This window comes from Hemitrygon akajei, chromosome 11 (assembly GCF_048418815.1).
Source record: "Hemitrygon akajei chromosome 11, sHemAka1.3, whole genome shotgun sequence".
NCBI lineage: Eukaryota > Metazoa > Chordata > Chondrichthyes > Myliobatiformes > Dasyatidae > Hemitrygon > Hemitrygon akajei.
In genome coordinates, this window is record NC_133134.1 from 68170721 (window position 1) to 68192057 (window position 21337).

The 21337-nt window shown below is 40.2% G+C and overlaps 1 protein-coding gene across 7 annotated transcripts in view; it reads left to right on the forward strand.

The window, feature by feature from the left end:
* rai1 (retinoic acid induced 1) overlaps positions 1-20956 on the forward strand; it is a 102572-nt gene extending 81616 nt beyond the window's left edge. For all 7 annotated transcript variants that reach the window (XM_073061003.1, XM_073060998.1, XM_073061004.1 and 4 more), the window contains 3 exons: positions 5744-5837; positions 6975-7024; positions 20734-20956. In XM_073061003.1, coding sequence (XP_072917104.1) covers positions 5744-5837; positions 6975-7024; positions 20734-20757 — 168 coding nt within the window. In that variant the 3' untranslated portion in view covers positions 20758-20956. The remainder of the gene's footprint in view (positions 1-5743; positions 5838-6974; positions 7025-20733) is intronic.
* Positions 20957-21337: the final 381 nt, after the last annotated feature.

Consider the following 21337-nt stretch of genomic DNA (forward strand, 5'->3'; position numbering starts at 1 on the left):
TGTTTTCCATAATACAAAGGCTTGATCCATAAAAGAGGGTCAAAAAAAAAGTTAGATATAATAGGGCTTGATAAGATAAACTTATTCAAGCAAAAGTATTTACAAAATTGAAACAATATTCGTAATATATGATTAACTATAGGATTAGTTATTTGTTTATTCAATTTAGATAAAGCAAAAGGAAGTGAAAATCCTAAAATTGAAAACAATGAAAAGTCTTGTACAGATTTACATTCCAAATTTACCCATTGTGGGCAAGATGCTATAATCGATTCTTGTATCCAAAATATTAAATATCGAATATTGACTGCCCAATAGTAAAATCTCAGGTTTGGCAAAGTCAAACCACCCTCCTTCTTAGGCTTCTGTAAATATTTTTTGCTTAGTCTAGGATTTTTATTCTGCCACAGATACGATGATATTCTAGAGTCAATAATATCAAAAAAAGATTTAGGAATAAAAATTGGTAGTGCTTGGAATAAATATAAAATTTTGGGTAACACTATCATCTTAATAGCATTAATTTGACCAACCAATGACAAAGATAATGGGGACCACCTGGTAACAAGTTGCTTAATTTGGTCAATTACAGGTAAAAAATTAACTTTAAATAAATCTTTATGTTTCTTGGTAATTTTAATACCCAAATAAGTAAAATGATCTGTGACAACTTTAAATGGTAAGTGTTTATAAATTGGAACTTGCATATTTAATGGAAATAATTCACTCTTATTAAAATTCAGTTTGTAACCAGAAAAGCTACTAAACTGAGCAAGCAAGGACGAAATAGCAGGAATAGATCTCTCAGGGTCAGATATGTGTAGTAACAAATCATCAGCATATAATGATAACTTATAAGTCCCTTCCCCACGGGTAATACCCACAATCTTAGGTGATTCACGAATGGCGATAGCTAAAGGTTCCAAAACAATGTCAAATAGTAAAGGACTTATTGTTTCTTGTCTCTAAGTCAAATTTCAGGAATTTTTAAGTTAACTCAATTTAACATGACTATGTCCTCAGTACTGTTGTTCTTTCACTAAACTCATTGCAGTTATATACATCACATTAGGCACAACCAGCCCTGTCTTCTGCCCATATTCCAAACTCTATCCAACAGGTTCTATATCCCTACTCATGAAAATCCCTGTCCTCTCCTCCCACTAATTATTTATTCAGATCCTCCTTGATTTCTTGAAGATTCTCTACTTAAAGATTGTTGTAAATTCCTAAGGATATGAATTGTTTGGAGCCAATTTAATAATTTCCAGACACCTTTAAATAATTATCTCATCTCTCAACAGATTAACAGTTTGGTAACAGTTTCTATCTGATATTGCATTTGATATTATGGAGATTACACCCAGTCACACAAGGAAATGTTGGGAGCAGATGACTGAAAGTTTTGTCAAGGATTTTAAGGTGTTTCAAAGAGAACAAGAAAGAAATTTATAAAAGGGAATGTCCAAATCTAGGGCCTTGGCAATCGAAGGCATGAGGTTAAAAGAGGATAAATATCTCAGGGAGTTATCAAACTGGGGGAGGTTACAGAACGAGGGAGAGTAAGAGGGGAAAAATATAGAAGAATTAGAAAATAAAGAAATAGAATTTTACACTGGAGCAGAACTGCACCTGGACCCAGCCTCAGACAGATAGGGAAAGGGATTGGGAAGTTGGTGTGACTGGGAATTCCATCTTTTATTGCTGATCCTTATGTACCTGAACTGTGGAGGCAGTTAAGTATCAACCATGTCGAAGCAGGGTGATAGGTTTCCTTCATGAAGGATGTTAATGATCAAAATGGAAGAAGAGAAGAAGAACCGCCCTTAACTCAGCAGTGGAGCTATCAGGGCACAGTCATGATGGTGTTTCCGTAGCTAGCTATTCTTGTTTTTACCAGGCCGAGTTGCTAGCTCGATGCTCAACTTGACTTGGATTCGAACCTTCACTCCAGCGCTGATATTATTGTGCCACTAAGTTGGACGATCAAAATGGGTTTTTCTGAAAATCCAGTGGATTACTGAAGTAATCTTTTTGTTTATAATGTGATTTACTACGGAAAGTTCTTTGGAAAGGTAGTCCTGACATTCAGTTTAGTAACTTTGTTGGGTCAGACTCAGAGAGATGCCGCACAGGAATGGACTCACTGAGTCTGTGCTGATCAACAAACCATTCTTTTACTCTAAACCTATATTGCTCCCACAATTTCATCAATTTTCACAGATCCTACCACTCTCCCACACACCAGGGGCAATTGAATCAGTAATTTGAGATGTTCAGTGGATCCTTGATTTTGGTTTAGCATCTGGTAACGAGAAGGATGGAGTGAACTTAGTGATCAAAAGGGATATAATTAAAGTCTTGTATCTAGCAATTAGATTGAATAGCTTTTGTAAATATCAGTTGTTGCATCTCTGGCTAAGAGTTTGCAAAATGGCAAGTGTATCCTTAGCTTCTTTATTGCCTTAACACTGCTTTTCTACAGTGTGTCCTAGCTCATTTGACTGTGCAGTCTAATTTTGAGTTGTGGCATCAGCCAAGCGGCCATGAGCATGTCTGAGAAATCTCACAGTGGGGATCCTGCAGCTTGGCAAAATTTCATGCAAGTAAGATTACTTATTTCTTCACAAGAATATAATCCAATAAATAGACCACAGGAGCATTAACAATGCAGCTGATCCTTGGGCTAACAAGAATAATAATGACTGGAGCATCCTTAACATCACAGAGTGTCCCAAAGTGGTTTACAGGAGCTATTATCATGCAGAATTTGACTCCGAGATCCAGGTTTGCATAAACACTAACTTGAGGAGAGAACAGCTTAAAGGATGGGATTGGGGAACATGGAAAGCAAAAAGAAAATGGTTTGGGGAGGAATTAATGGTCTGACAGTAAAAGGTGGAGCTGTCATGATGCATTAAGGTGTCTGAAATTGAAATGGTAAGTTCCCTGAGTTTGAAGAACATGCCTTTTACATGTTTTTTTTATTTAGAGACCTGTTGATCAGAGATAGTGTCACGGCTGCAGAAAAGGAGGAAAACCTAGATGGATTGTCTACAGAATCTCTGTGGGTGGAGGCTAGGAACAGGAAGGGGTCAATAACTCTACTGGGTGTTTTTTATAGACCACCCAACAGTAACAGGGACATCGAGGAGCAGATAGGAGACAGATGCTGGAAAGGTGTAATAATAACAGGGTTGTTGTGATGGGAGATTTTGGTTTCCCAATATCAATTGGCATCTCCCTAGAGTGAGGGGTTTAGATGGGGTGGAGTTTGTTAGGTGTGTTCAGGAAGGTTTCCTGACACAATATGTAGATAAGCCTACAAGAGGAGAGGCTGTACTTGATCTGGTATTGGGAAATGAACCTGGTCAGGTGTCAGATTTCTCAGTGGGAGTGCATTTTGGAGATAGTGATCACAATTCTATCTCCCTTCCCATAGAATTGGAGGATAGGAACAGACAAGTTAGGAAAGCGTTTAATTGGAGTAAGGGGAAATAGGAAGCTATCAGGCAGGAACTTGGAAGCATAAATTAGTAACAGATGTTCTCAGGGAAATGTACGGAAGAAATGTGGCAAATGTTCAGGGGATATTTGCGTGGAGTTCTACATAGGTTCATTCCAGTGAGACAAGGAAAGGATGGTAGAGTACAGGAACCGAGGTGTACAAAGCCTGTTGTAAATTTAGTCAAGAAGAAATTAAGAGCTTATGAAACGTTCAAAAAACGAGGTAATGATAGGAACCTAAAAGATTATAAGGCTAACAGGAAGAAGCTTAAGAAAAAAATTAGAAGAGCCAGAAGGGGCCATGAGAAGACCTTAGCAAACAGGATTAAGGAAAACCTCAAGGCATTCTACAAGTATGTGAAGAGTAAGAGGATAAGAGTTGAGGGAATAGGACCAATCAAATGTGACAGTGGAAAAGTGTGTATTTAACCGGAGGAGATAGCAGAGGTACTTAATGAGTATTTTGCTTCAGTATTCACTATGGAAAAGGATCTTGGTGATTGTAGTGATGACTTGCAGCAGACTGAAAAGCTTGAGCATGTAGATATTAAGGAAGAGGATGTGCTGGAGCTTTTGGAAAGCATCAAGTTGGATAAGTCACTGGGACCAGATGAGATGTGCCCCAGGCTACTGTGGGATGCGAGGGAGGAGATTGCTGAGCCTCTGGTGATAATCTTTGCATCATCAATGAGAATGGGAGAGGTTCTGGAGGATTGGAGAGTTGCAGATGTTGTTCCATTATTCAAGAAAGGGAGTAGAGATAGCCCTGGAAATTATAGACCAGTGAGTCTTACTTCAGTGGTTGGTAAGATGATGGAGAAGATCCTGAGTGGCAGGTATAATATGATTTGGAGAGGTATAATATGATTAGGAATAGTCAACATGGCTTTGTGAAAGACAGGTCATGCCTTACGAGCCTGATTGAATTTTTTGAGGATGTGATTAAACACATTGATGAGGGAAGAGCAGTAGATGTAGTGTATATGGATTTCAGCAAGGCATTTGATAAGGTACCCTATGCAAGGCTTACTGAGAAAGTAAGCAGGCATGGGATCCAAGGGGACCTTCCTTTGTGGATCCAGAACTGGTTTGCCCACAGAAGGCAAAGAGTGGTTGCAGATGGATCATATTCTGCATGGAGGCCGGTAACCAGTGGTGTGCCTCAGAGATCTGTTCTGAGACCCCTACTCTTCGTGATTCTTATAAATGATCTGGATGAGGAAGTGGAAGTATGGGTTAGTAACTTTGCTGATGACACAAAGGTTGGGGGTGTTGTGGATAGTGTGGAAGGCTGTCAGAGGTCACAGCAGGACATTGATAGGATGCAAAACTGGGCTGAGAAGTGGTAGATGGAGTTCAACCCAGATATGCGTGAGGTGGTTCATTTTGGAAGGTCAACTAAAATGGCAGAATATAGTATTAATGGTAAGACTCTTGGCAGTGTGGAGGATCAGAGGGATCTTGGGGTCCAAGTCCATAGGACACTCAAAGCTGCTGCGCAGGTTGACTCTGGTTAAGAAAGCATACGGTGCATTGGCCTTCAATCATGGGATTGAGTTTAAGAGCTGAGAGGTAAAGTTGCAGCTATATAGGACCCTGGTCAGACCCCACTTGGAGTACTGTGCTCAGTTCTGGTCGCCTCACTACAGGAAGGATGCAGAAACTATAGAAAGGGTGCAGAGGAGATTTACAAGGATGTTGCCTGGATTGGCGAGCATGCCTTATGAGAATAGGCTGAGTGAATTGGATTGGCAGAGGATTAGAGGTGACCCAATAGAGGTGTATAAGATGATGTGAGACATTGATTATGTGGATAGTTAGAGGCCTTTTCCCAGGGCTGGAATGACTAACACGAGAAGGCTCAGATTTACAGTGCTTGGAAGTAAGTACAGAGGAGATGTCAGAGGTAAGTTTTTTTTTTACACAGAGTGGTGAGTGTGTGGAATGGGCTGCCGGCGACTGTGGTGGAGGTGGATACGATAGGGTCTTTTAAGAGACCCCTGAACAGGTACATGGAGCTCAGCAAAATAGAGGGCTATGGGTAACCCTAGGTAATTTCTAAGGTAAGGACTTGTTCGGCACAGCTTCGTGGGCTGAAGGCCTGTATTGTGTTGTAGGTTTTCTATGTTTCTATGTTTTATTGAATTTGCTCGATGCAGTGATTAATTGGAGATAATCCTAGAAATGATTCCTGCTTTGGGCCAGTATTTATTTATCTTTTTTTCTTCCACTACAGAGATGCTCTATGTGTGAGCAGACGGGCGCCACTCTTGGCTGCTATTCCAAGGGATGCAATCAGAAATATCATTATATCTGTGCCATTGAATCGGGTAAGGAAGCAGCAACTAACTGTCAGTGTGCTTCTTCATCTAGAGATATTTAAGATTATGAAGGGATTTTGATGATTTGTGAGAAACAGCTTTCATTGGCAGGAGAACTGGTAACCAGAGAACATCACTTTAAAGATAACTATCACAAGAGGCATGAAGGGGATGGGAATATTTGTATGCAGACAATTATTGATCTGGAATGCATTTGTCTAAAAGGATTGTGGAAGGAGGCTCAATAATAATTTTCAATTAAGAATTAGATATCTAATAGTTAAAGAGAAAATATAACCTTTTATTGTGAACGGGGAACAGGGAGGTTTTGAAGTGTTTGCACTGGAAAGGCAGGCTGAATGAATTGTGTGATCTTTGAGAAATAGTATCTCTATTGAGATTAAGTTCCATTTTAAATTATCTCTAAAATTAAAAGAAATGAGATTTAATTGTATCTATTCAGAGATTGCACCTGCCTAGTTTCTAGTTCAAGTACAGATTTAGATAAAGTTGCTTGTAGCTAACCTCAATACGCATTCTATGTGTCATTAGCTATAAATATTTGTGTTTTTCCTGTGACTTCAGGAAGTACAATGTTAGAAGAAATGAATGTTTAGTGGGTCTGATAATGCTAGAAAATTACAGAAAAACTCTTACACTTGCATGACAACTTTCACAATCTGAGAATATATTAAATTATTTTAAAATTAAGTATTTTTTGAAGTCATTTGTAATGTAGCAAAGGCAAGAATTGATTGTTCTCCAAAAACTTTCACCGACAGCACAGTAATAATGACTACATTAGTCACATTTGTTGAGGGGTAAATATTAGTTGGAGAACCAGAACTCCTGCTGCTTTTTGAAAAAATGTTACATGTATTTTTCAGTTCCCTGTAATGGGTTTAACATATCATGGAAAGGTGATGCTTTGAATTGCACTGTATTGGAGTTCAGGCTGAGGCATCGCACAGGTCCCTGGAGTGTGGTTTGAATCCACGCCTCTGACTGTGACACAGTTAATACTAACCGAGAAACAGCTTGCACTGTACCCCCAAAATATTTCCTTATGTTGTCTGTTCAGAAATTCTAATAGACCTGTGCTAATCGCTGCTCTCCTGTGTTTTCAATCATCCCGACTCCCTGCAGGATGCCAATTAAGTGAGGAGAATTTTTCAATGAAGTGCTCGAAGCATAAGGTAAGAAAGAAAGGTATATGGGAAATCTTGTTTTCAAAAGAGCCTCATTTCCTTTCAGCTGTCTCTCCAGAGTAAAGATTACAATATAAGATTATAAGACATAGGAATAGAATCTGGCCATTCAGCCCATCTTGATCTGCCATTCAGACATGACTGATTTATTAACCCTCTGAACTCTATTCTCCTGTCTTCTCCCCATAACCTTTCACACCATTACCAATCAAGAACCTATCAACCTCCAATCTAAATACACCCAGTGACTTGTACTCCACAGCTGGCTATGTCACTTCATTCCACATATTCGCCACTGAAGAAATTCCTCTTCATCTCTGTTCTAAAGGGACATCCTTGTCTTCTGAGCTTGTGCCCCCAATCTAGGCTCCCCCACCACTACACACATCCTCTCCACGTCCACTCTATGTAGACCTTTCAATATTCAATAGGTTTTAATGAGATGACCCTTTATTTTTTAAGCTCCAGTGAGTACAGACCCAGAGCCATTAAATGCTCCACATTATTTAACCCTTTCATTCCTGGGATAATTCTCATGAACTTTCTCTGGACCCTCTCCAATGTCAGCAACTTCTTCCTTAGATAAGGGACTACTCTCAATACTCCCAAGTGAAGTTTGACCTAAGCCTCAGCATTGCTTTTATCTTCTATTCCTCTGGAAATAAATGCTAACATTTCATTTGCCTTCCTTCCTGCCAACAACCTGCAAGCTAATCTTTAGCAAATCCTGAGTAGGACCCCCAAGTCCCTGTACACCTCCGATATTTGAATTTGCTTCCCATTTAGAAAATGGCCTACACCTTTATTCTTTCTACCAAAATGAAAACTTCCCAACACTGTATTCCATCTGCCATTTCTTTGCTCATTCCCCTAATCTGTACAAGTCCTTCTGCAGACTCCCTGCCTCCTCAGTGCTACCTGCCCCTCCCCCAATTTTGTATCATCTGAAGACTTTGCCTCAAAGGCCACAATTCCATCATCCAGATCATTAACATATAACTTGAAATGAAGAGGTACCTACACCGACCCCTATGTACACCACTAGTCACCAGCAGCCAACCAGAAGAAAAGGTTCTCTTTATTCCCACTCTGCTTCTTTCTAGTTAGCCAATCTTCTACCTATGCTACTCTGTCTCCTCACACTTGCGCTGTTTAGCAGCCTCGTCTGAGGCACCTTGTCAAAGGCCTTCTGAAAATCCAGCTGGCTCCCCCGCTCTATTCTGCCTGTTAATTCCTCAAAAAGTTCAAAAAGGTTTGTCAGACAAGATTTCCTCTTTAGGAAACCATGCTGACTTCAACGTCCAAGTATCCTGAAACCTTATCCTGAACAATGGACTCAAATATCTTGACAACCACTGAAGTCAGACTAACTGGATAACTGTAATTTCCTGCCTTTTGCCTCCCTTCCTTAAAGAGTGGAGTGGAATTTGTAATTTTCAATTCCTTTGGAATTCCTCCAGGATAAGTTGCAGTGTAGAAGGGTGAATATAGGACTGGAAGTGTTATATTTGATTGCGCACAGCATAAGGAATGAGGTAGATGAACTTGTAGCACTTTTACAGATTGGTATGTATGATGTGGGCATCACTGAGTCAGACTGATAGAAGATCATAGCTGGAAGCTGAAAGTCCAAGGATACATGCTGTATCAAAAGGACAGGCAGGTGGGCAGAGGGAGTGGAGTGGTTTTGTTGGTTTAAAAAAAAAGAAATCAAATCATTAGAAAGAGGTGATTTAGAGTCAGAAGGTGTTGAATCGTTGTGGGTCGAGTTAAGGAACTACAAGGGTAAAAAGACCCTGATGGGAGTTATACACAGACCCGCCCAAAAACAGTAAGGACGCGGTCTACAAATTACAATGGGAAATAGAAGATGCATGTCAAAAGGGCAATGTTACAATCATCATAGGAGACTTCAATATGCTGGTAGGCTGGAAAAATTAGGTTGATGAATTTCTAGAATGCCTTTGAGATGGCTTTTTAGAGCAGCTCGTGGTTGAGCCCACTGGGGATCAGCTGTTCTGTTTTGGGTGTTGTGCACTGAACTGGAATTTATTAGAGATCCTAAGGTAAAGTGACCCTAAGGGACAAGTGATCATAATACATTTACAATGGGAGATAGAAAATGCATGTCAAAAGGGCAATGTTACAATAGTCATTGGGATTTCAATATGCAGGTAGATTGAGAAAAGCAGGTTGGTGCTGGATCAAAGGGGGAGTTTCTAGAATGTCTATGATATGGTGCTTTAGAGCAGCAACCACTCAACCTAGTGGTTGAACCCACTAGGGGATCAGCTATTCTAGATTGTGTGTTGTGTTCGAACTGGAATTAATTAGAAAGCTTAAGGTAAAGGAACCCTTAGGGGCCAGTGTTCATAATATGATAGAATTCACCCTCCAATTGAAGAGAAGCTAAAGTCAGATGTATCAGTACTACAGTGGAGTAAAGGGAGATACAGAGGCATGAGAAAGGAGTTGGCCAGAATTGATTGGGAAAGAACACTGGCAGGGATGATGGCAGAGCAGCAATGACTAGGATTTCTGAGAACAACTCAGAAGACGCAGGATACTTACATACCAAAGAGGAAGAAGTATTCTAAAGGCAGGATGACACAAATGTGCCTGACAGGTCAAAGCCAACATAAAAGCCAAAGAGAGAGCTTATAATAGAGAAAAATTTGTGGGAAGTTAGAGGATTGGGAAGCTTTTCAAAACCAACAGAAGGTAACTAAAACAAGTCATAAAGATGGAATACTTAAGCTAGCCAATAATATTAAAGAGCATACCAGAAGTTTCTTCAGATACATGAAGTGTAAAAGAAAGGTGAGAGTAGATATTGGACTGCTGGAAAATGACGCTGAAGAGGTGGTAATGGGGGACAAGGAAATGGCAGATAAACTGAATTAGTAATTTGCATCAGTCTTCACTGTGGAAGACACTAGCAGTATGCTGGAATTATGTGAGTGTCAGAGGGCAGAGGTGTGTGAAGTTGCCATTACACCCCAAGGTTCAGAAAGAGGTAGCTGAAGAGATTGTGGGGGTACTAGTATTGATCTTCCAAGAATCAATTAATTTTTTGACATGATTCTATAGGAATAAAAAATTGCGAATGTTACTCCATTCTTCAAGAAGGGAGAGGAGCAGAAGAAGGGAAGCTATAGGCCAGTTAGTCTGACCTCAGTGGTTGGGAAGATATTGGAGTCGATTACTTGGAGGCACATGATAAAATAGGCCATTATCAGCATGGTTTCCTCAAGGAAAAATCTTGCCTAATAAATCTGTTAGAATTATTTGAAAAAGTAACAAGTAGGGTAGACAAAGACAATCAATTGGTTGATGTTGTGTACTTGGATTTTCGGAAGGCCTTTGACAAGGAGCCACACATGTGGCTACTTAACGTTAAGAGCCCATGGTATTTATTACAGGCAAGATTTTAGTAGGGATTAAACATTGCCTGATCAGCAGGAGGCAAAGAGTGGGTCTAAATGGAGCCTTTTCTGGCTGGCTGCTGGTGACTAATGGTGTTCCACAGGGGTCTCTGTGGGACACCTTCATTTTATATTATATGTCAATGATTTGGATGATGGAATTGATGGCTTTGTGGATGATCTGAAGTTAGGTGGAGGGACATGTAGTTTGGAGGAAGTAGAGAGGCTATAGAAAGTCTTAGATTAGGAGAATGGGCAGAGAAATGACTGTGTGAATACAGTGTTAGGAAGTGTACGGTCATGCACTTTGGTAAAAGGAATAAAAGTGAAGATTATTTTCTAAATGGAGAGAATTCAAAAATCTGAGGTGCAAAGGGTCTTGGGAGTCCTTGTGCAGAATTCTCTAAAGATTCATTTGCAGGCTGGGTCAGTGGTGAGGAAAGCAAATGTGATGTTGGCATTCATTTTGTGAGAACTACGATATAGAAGCAAGGATGTAACGTTGAGGCTTTATAAAGCACTGGTGAAGCCTCACTTGGAGTATTGTGAGCAGTTTTGGGCCCCTTTTCTAAGAAAGGATGCACTGACATTGAAGAGGGTTCAAAAGGGGCTCACAAAAATAATTCTGGGATTGCCACGTGAGGAGCATTTGATGGCTCTGGGCCTTGACTCACTGGAATTCAGAAGAATGAGGGGTGACCTCATTCGGTGAAAGACCTTGATAGAGTGGATGTGGAGAGGATGTTTCCTATGCTGGGTGAGTCTAAGGCCAGAGGACACGGCCTCAGAACAGAGGGGTGTCCTTTAGAAGGAGATGAGGAGGAATTTATTTAGCCAGAGAGTGGTTAATCTCTGGAATTCATTCCACAGGTGGCTGTGGAGGCCAAGTCACTGGGTATATTTAAGGCAGAGGTTGATAGATACTCGGTTAGTCAGCAAATGAAGGGATACAGGACATCGAGCTGAGAAGAAAAATGGATCAGCCATGATGAAATGGTGGAGCAGATTTGATGAGTCGAATGGCCTAGTCCTCCTCCTATATTTTATGGGCCAATGGAACCATTCCCGAATCTAGTGATTCTTGAAAGATGACTACTAATGCCTCCACAATTCTTTGGGTATCTCTTTCAGAACCTTGGGATGTAATTCATCTACTTCATGTGACGTATCTATCTTCAGACCTCTTAGCTTTGCAAGCACCTTCTCCTTAGTAATAGCAAGCTAATCATTGGGGATTCCCGCACTACGACACTCAAGACCCTTTGCAGCTTTGATTTCTGAGTTTACTCCCTGTTTATACATCTTTATTCCCTCTACCAAAGTGCATGATTATACACTTCCCTACACTGTAGCCAGCTTCCCAAGCTGCTTTTCTTTAATAATAGCAGCTACACTCACTTCTGTCCCCTGATGCTCTTAAATTTCAGGCACGCTGCTGGTGTCTTCCAAAGTGAAAATTGATGCAAAATACTTATTGAGTTCATCCACTTTTCTTTGTTCCCCAGTGCTGCCTCCTCAGCGTCATTTTTTAGTGGTCTGTTATCTATTCTTGTCTCTCCTTTACTCTTTATATATCTGAAAATGCTTTTGGTATCCTCTTCTATATTATTGGCCAGCTTACCATCATATTTCATCCTTTCTCTTATTGCTTTTTTTAGTTGTCTTTTGGGTTTTAAAGCATCTCAGACATCTAGCTTGCCACTGAGCTTTGCTATATTGTATGCCCTCTCTTTTGATTTATGCTGTCTTTGACTTCCTTTGTCAGCCACAGTTACCTCATTCTTCTGCTAGAATGCTGCTTCTCTGGGACGAACCGATCCTGCGCCTTCTGAATTACTTCCAGAAACTTAGGCCATTGCTGCCTGCTTCATCCATGCTAATGTTCCCTTCCAATGAACGTTGACCAGCTCCACTCTCATGCCTCTATAGTTCCCTCTACTCCATTGTATTGCATATACATGTGATTTTATCTTCTCCTTCTCAAGCTTCAGGGTGAATTCTATCATACTATGATGATTAGCTCATAAAGGTTCTTTATCTTGAGCTCCTTAAACAAACCTTGTTCATTACACAACATCCAATCCCGAATTTCCTTTCTGTAGTGGCCTCAACCATAAGATGCTTTGAAAAGACATCTTGAAAGCATTCTACAAATTCCTTCTCTTGGGATCCAACCTGATTTTCCCAATCTGCCTTCATATTGAAATTCCCCATGACCTTTTTATGTGCCTTATCTATCGCCCCTTGTAATTTGTACCCCACATTCTGGCTACTGTCCTGAGGCCTGTATATAAATGCCTTCAGGGTATTTTTACCCTTGCAGTATTCTACCTACAGTTGTTCTACATCTCCTGATCTTATGCCACGTATAAGTATTGAATTTCATTTTTTTTCCACCAACAAAGCCACCCATCCCTTCTGCTTATTTGCCTGTTCTTTTGATACAATATATACCTTTGGTGTTAATCTGCCAACCGTGATCTTTTTTCAGCCACAGCTCAGTGATGTCCATAATGTCATATCTGTCAATTTCTAACTGCACTACAAGATCATCGAACTTATTTTGATACTGCAAATATAACACTTTCTACTCTGTATTCATTACCCTTTTAAACTTTGTCTCTTTGTTATCAGAAGATAAGTTCTTATCCATTTCTAATCTTTGTTTTTTTAATTCCTGAGACCTCCATAAAATCCCCTGCATTCTCCTAATCATTTTGATTAATACTTACTTTTCAAACTGGTCAACCCAATCCTCTATTGTTTCATTTCAAGTTCCAGATGTGCATTTCACCAGGTCCCTGGTCCCAAAATGGTTTTGTGGTACCCGTCCCATGGGAAAAGCACCCTCCTTCTGCAATATTGGTGCCAAAGTCCCACAAATTCAAACCCACTTCTCCCACACCAGTCTTTGAGCTGCACATTTAGCTCTCTGATCTTACTCATCCAGTGCCTATTTGTACATTTCTCTTGTGTTACGAACTGTAACGTTTTAGAAATAAACCAACAGCAATAGATTACACCTGAAGTCTGGTTTTAATGTTAAAACCTCTATCTTTATTAGTAACTACTTATAATATAGCAACTTAACCAAGATAAACAAAAGTTAACAGTGTTATGTGTATGTATGTGTAAATATAACTCCCAAACTATTGAGCTTGGGGGAACAAGGCTTAGAGTCTTGAGATGGTAAAGCATGAATGTTCAGTTCATCCACGGAATAAATGATGGGAGAGAGATATTTGTAATCCAAGGTAAAATGTAGAGAGAAGGCAATTACATCGAACTCCACAGGTTCCACGATGGTAATTAATAAATATCAGTTGTCAAAGATCCTCCATTGAGCCGTTCCAGATCCACACACGAATTACCACCGAAGTGATCTGTCACAGGGATGTCGTCTTCAAGGGGTTACCACATAACATACCCAGGCAAGGGTTAACTTCGAGTGGTCCCACAGGACATTCCCAAATCCACTCCTATGGATTACCAAAGTGACAGCCACAAATTCGATGTGCACTGCATCGATAATCAACCCACCTTTGTGGGTATAGCGGAGTTCCAAATCCCCAGCTTCGACAAGCTGGAACTGCTACCTTTTCCAGGGTCGCTCCTCTCTCTCTCTCTCTTCTGACTCCTGACTGTGACTGTGTGTCCCTGTTTTAAAGGTAAAGAAGCTGCGAATCAGTCAGTGAACAACATAATACTCCTGCCTCACTGAAGCTCTCTTTTAAAGTGACAGTCCACAGTAAATGAAACCTGCGGGTTCATAACACTTCCCCCCCCCCCAAAAGAGAAAATTTTGATCTAAAAGAGCAAACTTTTAATTGCAAACTGCAATATGTAAAACAATACATGTGTGGTTATCATATAATACATTGCAGAAGCGTATACAAATACCAGATTCTACTTCAGTATTAAAAATACATTGCAAGCTTAACATCTGGAAAGAAAATCTGCAATTATATTGTCCTTGCCTTTAATGTGAATTATCATAATATCATATTCTTGCAAAATCAGACTCCAGTTTAACAATCTTTTATTTTTGTCCTTTACTCAAAAACACCAATGGATTGTGATCTGTGTAAACCACAAGTGGTTTCTGAGCTGGGCAAATATAAACATCAAAATGCTGCAAAACTAGAATAAGTGACAATAATTCTTTCTCTATGGTAGAATAATTTCTTTGATGTTCATTGAATTCCCTTGAAAAGTAAGCTACAGGATGTTCAACATCATCATTACCCCTTTGTAATAACATTGCTCCTGCTGCTTCATCACTGGCATCCACAGCTATAGCGAAGGGCTTTGTAAACTCAGGTGCTTTGAGCACAGGTTGATTACATGAAATGGCTTTCAATTGATCAAATGCCTCCTGACAAGGTTCTGTCCAAACAAACTTTTCACCCTTCTTCAGGAGGTTTGTCAAAGGAGGAGCAATATCAGCAAAGTTCTTACAGAACTTATGATAATATCCAACCATTCCCAGAAATCTTCAGAGAGCCTTTTTCCCAGTTGGAATGGGAACTTCAGAAATTGCCTGAATTTTTTCCTGAACAGGAGTTAATTCACCTTGACCCACCACATAACCAAGATAGGTTACAGTAGTGTGGCCAAGTTCACGCTTAGCTAAATTAACTGCAAGGTTGGCCTGGGAAATCTTATCAAACAGCTTTTCTACTGCAGAGAAATGAGCTTCCCAAGTGTCATTTCCTGTGACTAAATCGTCAATATAGACATTTGTGTGTTCACACTCTCGAATTATGGAATTAACCATTCTCTGAAATGTTCCTGGAGCATTTTTCATCCCAAATGGCAAAACATTGTATTCATACAACCCAGAAGGTGTCACAAACGTAGAAATTTCTCTACCCCTGTCCGTCAATGGAACACACCAATACCCTTTCAACAGATCAATCTTTGTAAGAAACTTAGCTTTTCCAACCTTATCTATGCAATCATCCACTCTAGGGATATGATAGGCATCTGTTCTTGTTAATGCATTTACCTTCCTATAATCAGTGCAAAATCTAACACTGCCATCAGGTTTAGGTACAATAACACAAGGTGAACTCCAATTTGAAGTTGAAGGCTAATAATACCATTTATCAGCATATATTCAATTTCTTGCTCAGCCAATTTATATTTTTGCACATTCATACGATAGGGGTGTTGCTTAATTAGTTTGGCATCCCCAGCATTCACATCATGTGATGTGACTGTGGTTCGATTAGGAATATCAGGAAATAAATTTTAAACTTAAAAATTAATTCTTTCATTTGTTGTCTTTGCTGTGGCTGCAAATGGGCCAACTTATCAATGTTTTCTAAAATAGTCTTACTGGGATGATGTTTGGTTTTAAATGAATCTAGCAGAATCAACAATTACCTTTCCAGGCTCTTCAGTCTCACTGCAGCTGTAAACAGCCACCACAGCTGCTGGATGTGTCTCACCAAAGGTCATTTTCTCATAATAAGTTTTTATCATATTAATATGACAAAGCTCTGTTTTTCATTTACAATTGGGTGTTTTGTTTATGAAATTCTCATCACTAACCTGAGATTCAATCTCATAAGGACCTAAAAATCTTGCCTGAAGAGGGTTTGAACTTGTAGGTAACAGTATTAAAACCTTATCTTCTGGCTTAAAAATTCTCTTACTCGCCTGTCGATCATACCAAACCTTAATTTTCCCTTGAGCTGTTTTCAAGTTTTGTTTTGCTAATTCACAAACTTTGTACAGTCTGTCCTTGAATGTCAGCACATAGTCTAACAAATTAATATGTAAGTTTTTATTAATCCACTGTTCCTTTAACAAGGTCAAAGGTCCCCTCACTCAATGACCAAATACAAGTTCGAAAGGGCTAAAGCCCAGTGATTCCTGTACCGATTCTCTTGCTGCGAACAAAAGCAAATGTACCCCTTCATCCCAGTCTTTTTACTTTTCAACGCAGTATGTCTTAATCATTGTTTTGAGGGTAGAATGAAATCTTTCTAAAGCCCCTTGTGATTCCAGATCGTACGCAGATGACATAATTTGTTTAGCTCCCAGTTCATAAACTACCTGCTGGAATAATCCAGATGTAAAATTACTTCCTTGATCAGACTGGATTTCTTTAGGCAAACCAAATAAAGTAAAAAAAAACTTCATGAGAGCGTTTGATACAGTTTTAGCTTTGATATTTCTGAGAGGTACCGCTTCCGGGAATCTGGGTGCTGTACACATGATAGTCAGCAAATTCTGATGGCCAGCTTTAGTCTTTGACAACGGACCAACACAATCCACTATAACTTTAGAAAAAGGTTCACCGAATTCAGGTATAGGCCGGAGTGGGGCCACTGGGGTGACCTGAATGGGTTTACCCACAACTTGACAAGTATGACAAGTCCTGCAAAAGGTCACAGCATCCTTCCTCAAATTAGGCCAGAAAAATTCTTTCATAATCCTGTTTACAACTTTATTCACACCAAAATGGCCACCTAAGGGTATACTGTGGGCCAAAGTTAAAATCTCGTTCCTATAAACTTTAGGAACTACAACTTGGTGAATAATCGCCCATTCCTCACTTGCAGGAATATCAGGTGGTCTCCACTTCCTCATTAACACTCCATCCTTGCTATAATACCCTACTGGCACTTTCTTAATATCATCTGAGAGAGCTTGTTCTTTTAATGCTTCAATCTCAGGGTCTGGGTTTTGTTCTGCTATAAATCCTTCCTAGACAGTGACAAATCTTTCTCGTCAGATTTACTACCTGAATCCTGTTGAATCAATGAAGGCAGAAAAGTCCCTGACAAGTCATCGCACCCTGAATCCCGATTTTGGCTATCATGGGTAGCAGAATCATGCTGCCAGAACTATCTGACTTCTTAGCCATACTTGGAGTTACTGCACAGGAAGGATAAATGTTAAAATCCATCTGTGGTCATCAGTTGTTGTCAGCTGCATTGCTGGAACAACTTTACCATCTGCTTGGTCATTTCCTAACAACAAAGAAACACCATCAACTGGTAAACTGGGCCAGCGTCCTATTTTAACAGGTCCTGTCACTAACTCCGACTGCAAAATTACTTTGTGCAGAGGTACAGAAACAATGTCACTCCCAATGCCTTTAATAAGATTTACATCACCAGTGTCAGTCTCATCATTAAACTTAAGAACACTGTCTAATATAAGTGACTGAGAGCCCCAGTATCTCGAATTTTCACTGGTATCGGGGTTGACTCTTCCTTTACTGATACAAACCCATCTGACATAAAATGATCAAATCCAAACTTGGTCAGACTCCTTAGTCCTTGATTGAGCCTCATTAGAATGTTCAGAACCCTGTGGGTTTATAAGTGTTTCCACCTGCTGAATACAAGCATTTGGGACTGCCTCCTTTTTCTTCTTCAGGATGGAAGAATTAGCCATAACATGACCAGCTTTCCTACAATAGTAACAAGTAACACCAGCATATTTCTCCTTCACTTGCTTCCCTTCATCCTTACTTTTATCACTAGCCCCAGATTTAATTTCTGGTTTACCCTGGTTATCCCTGCTACTCTTTTGGAAGCTCTTACTTGGGGTAAACTTAACCTTGTGGGTTAAAGCAGACTCATCTGCTAATCTAGCAGACTCCTGCAAAGTGGCAGCATTCTTTTCATCTTTAGGTCTTCATGTCATCGGGGCGCACCTTTTAAATTCTTCAATTAAAACCAACTCTTTCAAGCGGTTGAAATCACCATTCACATTTTTAGATGTTCACCATCTTTCAAAACACACAAACTTCTAATAAGCAAATTCCACATAAGCCTGGCTCACAGATTTCCTCAAATTTCTAAACCTTTGCCTATAGGCTTCTGGAACCAATTCATAGGCTTTGAGTACAGCCTGTTTCACAATGTCATAATCAGTTGCCTCTTCAACTGTCAGAGCAGAATAAGCCTGCTGGACCTTACCCTTAAATACACTCTGTAACACGAGAGACCAGCTTCCTTCCAGATCCTCCGTCGAGCCATTCCAAATCCACACACGAATTACCACCAAAGTGATCTGTCACAGGGATGTCGTCTATAAGTGATTACCACATAACATACCCAGGCAAGGGTTAACTTCGAGTGGTCCCACAGGACATTCCTAAATCCACTCCTATGGATTACACAAAGTGACAAATTCAAAGTAGCAGCCACAAATTCAATGTGCACTGCATCGATAATCAACCCACCCTTGTGGGTATAGCGGAGTTCCAAATCCCCAGCTTCGACAAGCTGGAGCTGCTACCTTTTCCAGGGTCGCTCCTCTCTCTCTCTCTCTTCTGACTCCTGATTGTGACTGTCTGTGTCCTTGTTTTAAAGGTAAAGAAGCTGCGAATCAGTCAGTGAACAACATCATAGTCCTGCCTCACTGAAGCTCTCTTTTAAAGTGACAGTCCACAGTAAACGAAACCTGCGGATTCATAACACTTGTAACAATCCAGGGATTATTACCTGTTTGGTTCTGCATTTTAATTTATTCCTTCACTGCTCAACTTTCTTCAGCAGAGCTTCTTGTTCTTCCTATGTCCTTGGTACCCACATAGACAGCGACAAATAGATTTTTCGCCTCCCACTCCAATTTCCTCTGCGGATCAGATGAGATGTCCCGAACCTGGTATCAGTTGAACAAACACGAGGAAATCTGCAGATGCTGGAAATTCAAACAACACACACAAAATGCTGGTGGAACACAGCAGGCCAGGCAGCATCTATAAGGAGAAGCACTGTTGACGTTTCGGGCCGAGACCCTCCTGACGAAGGGTCTCGGCCCGAAACGTCAACAGTGCTTCTCCTTATAGATGCTGCCTGGCCTGCTGTGTTCCACCAGCATTTTGTGTGTGTTATCAGTTGGACAAAACAACCTTCGGGACTCTCGATCCTTGTAACACTGGATTATCAATTCCCCTGACTACAGTATCTCCAATTACAAGTATATTTCTCTCTCTTCTCTCCTCCCCTCTTGAATGGCTCCTTGAACTATGGTACTATGGTTCGGTTGCTCATCCTTCCTACAGATCTACTCTCATTCTCTCAGGGAGCAACAATCTCAGACCTGAATTCTGGCTGCTCCAGCACTACCTCCTGGGTCCCTTACCTGCTTCTCTCACAGTCACACCCACTTGTCCCGAACACAGACCAAATGTGGAGTAGTAACTGCAGCCTGAAACGGAGAATCCGGGGAACTCTCCCCCTTCCTGATGTGTCACAGTGTTTGAAGCTCAGGTTCCAGCTCATCATCTTTGACCCTGAGTTCCTCGAGCAGCCAACATTTCCTGCAGGTGTGGTCTCCAGGAACCACAATGGGGTCCGCCAGCTCCCATTCATGCAGCTACAGCACATCACCTCATCCCGCATCCCTATTTTAATTTGTTGTCATTTGGTACCTTTTTAGTTATATAAAGCTAATATTATATAATGAAAAAAATCTGTCTGTTGTTACCTGCTATCCATCCATGCTCCTTTGCCAAAGTCTCTCACGCTAAAGCCTCAGATCTTAGACTCCTCCACTGGCAACACAAAACTCCCTCTTCCTCCGCTCACCAGAGTCTCAAAGTTCCCACTCTTAACACTAACCAATTCACACAATGGCTGCTCCACTTAAACCTAACTTTTTTTCATTGACCTTCACCCATTTTGTAATAAACCACAATATCTGAAGCCTGCCTAAAACATAATGTGACTATATTGAACCAGACTGCAAAGGAGAAACTGTTATTAGAATTAATATAGAATTACCATATGTAACAAATATAAAGTTGTTGCTCCTTTCCTCCCAATGATCCAATGCAATGCCTGATGTGGTGGTAAGACAAGCATCAGAACCAGATTTGCAGACATGAATACAATTTGTGGCCGATAGTCTCACACCTATTTATCGCTGGTAATCGCATACTGACTCCTCCCTCTAGGGAGTCTCAGGAGTTGCTGTTCAAGCTCCACTTTGATGTATGTAACAATACCAATGGAGAGAAATATATTTGCTAATTTCTGCGAAGCAAGGAATCGTATATAGTAGCCAATGATCAGATAGAAAGTTTTGTTCAGAATTAAATATTGGCTCAGATGCAGAAAATTTTCCAATAAAGCAATAGGGGCAATACTTGCATTGTTACTTCCATTACTGGAATATGAAACCATGGTCAATCTTTAAATCACAAATTATGTAGTTTATTTGTAAGATACAATGCTTTTGTTCATGTGTAGCCTATCATACACTGTTGTCATTTGTAACTAATTCCGTATTTTCTCTTTTTAGAGCATATTGTCTAAAATACTATAACAGCAGGAAGGCTCTACTGTGCCAAGTGATGTTATCCCATATGTGTTAAACCAGACTGCAGTGAATGAATGTATTGTCAAACAGTGCAGTTAAAAGGATGGAAGGATCAAACATTGTAAAGCAACATCAACTATCCCACAATGCCAAGAAGATACCAATAGATTGACGTTCTCAACCATTGAATCCTTGATGTATCTTTCTCCAGTGGGGGGTGGGGGGGTGGGGAGGGATGTGGGTTGGGAAAGGAAGGACAATGGGTAGATAAGGTTTCTAGTTTAATTAAACAGCAAGGTGCCTGTATCATCACCAAATTCAAGAAACTTAAAGTCATCAGTTGTCTTAATGTTGCTGTGCAGATAATCTTATGGAGTGGGATCCAGGGAATCTTGCAAGGGAATGTGAGGGGGTTGCAGAACCATACTAACCTGCAGTCTGCTATTAAATGATTTAAAAAAAAGCTTTGTGAATGAGCATAGTCTAATTTGTTAGAGTTGGTAATGATATACATTTTGGAACAAGGACTGCTGATTGCCTTGCTTTTTTTTAAGTGGTTGAGCTCACTGGTTATTTTATACAGTAA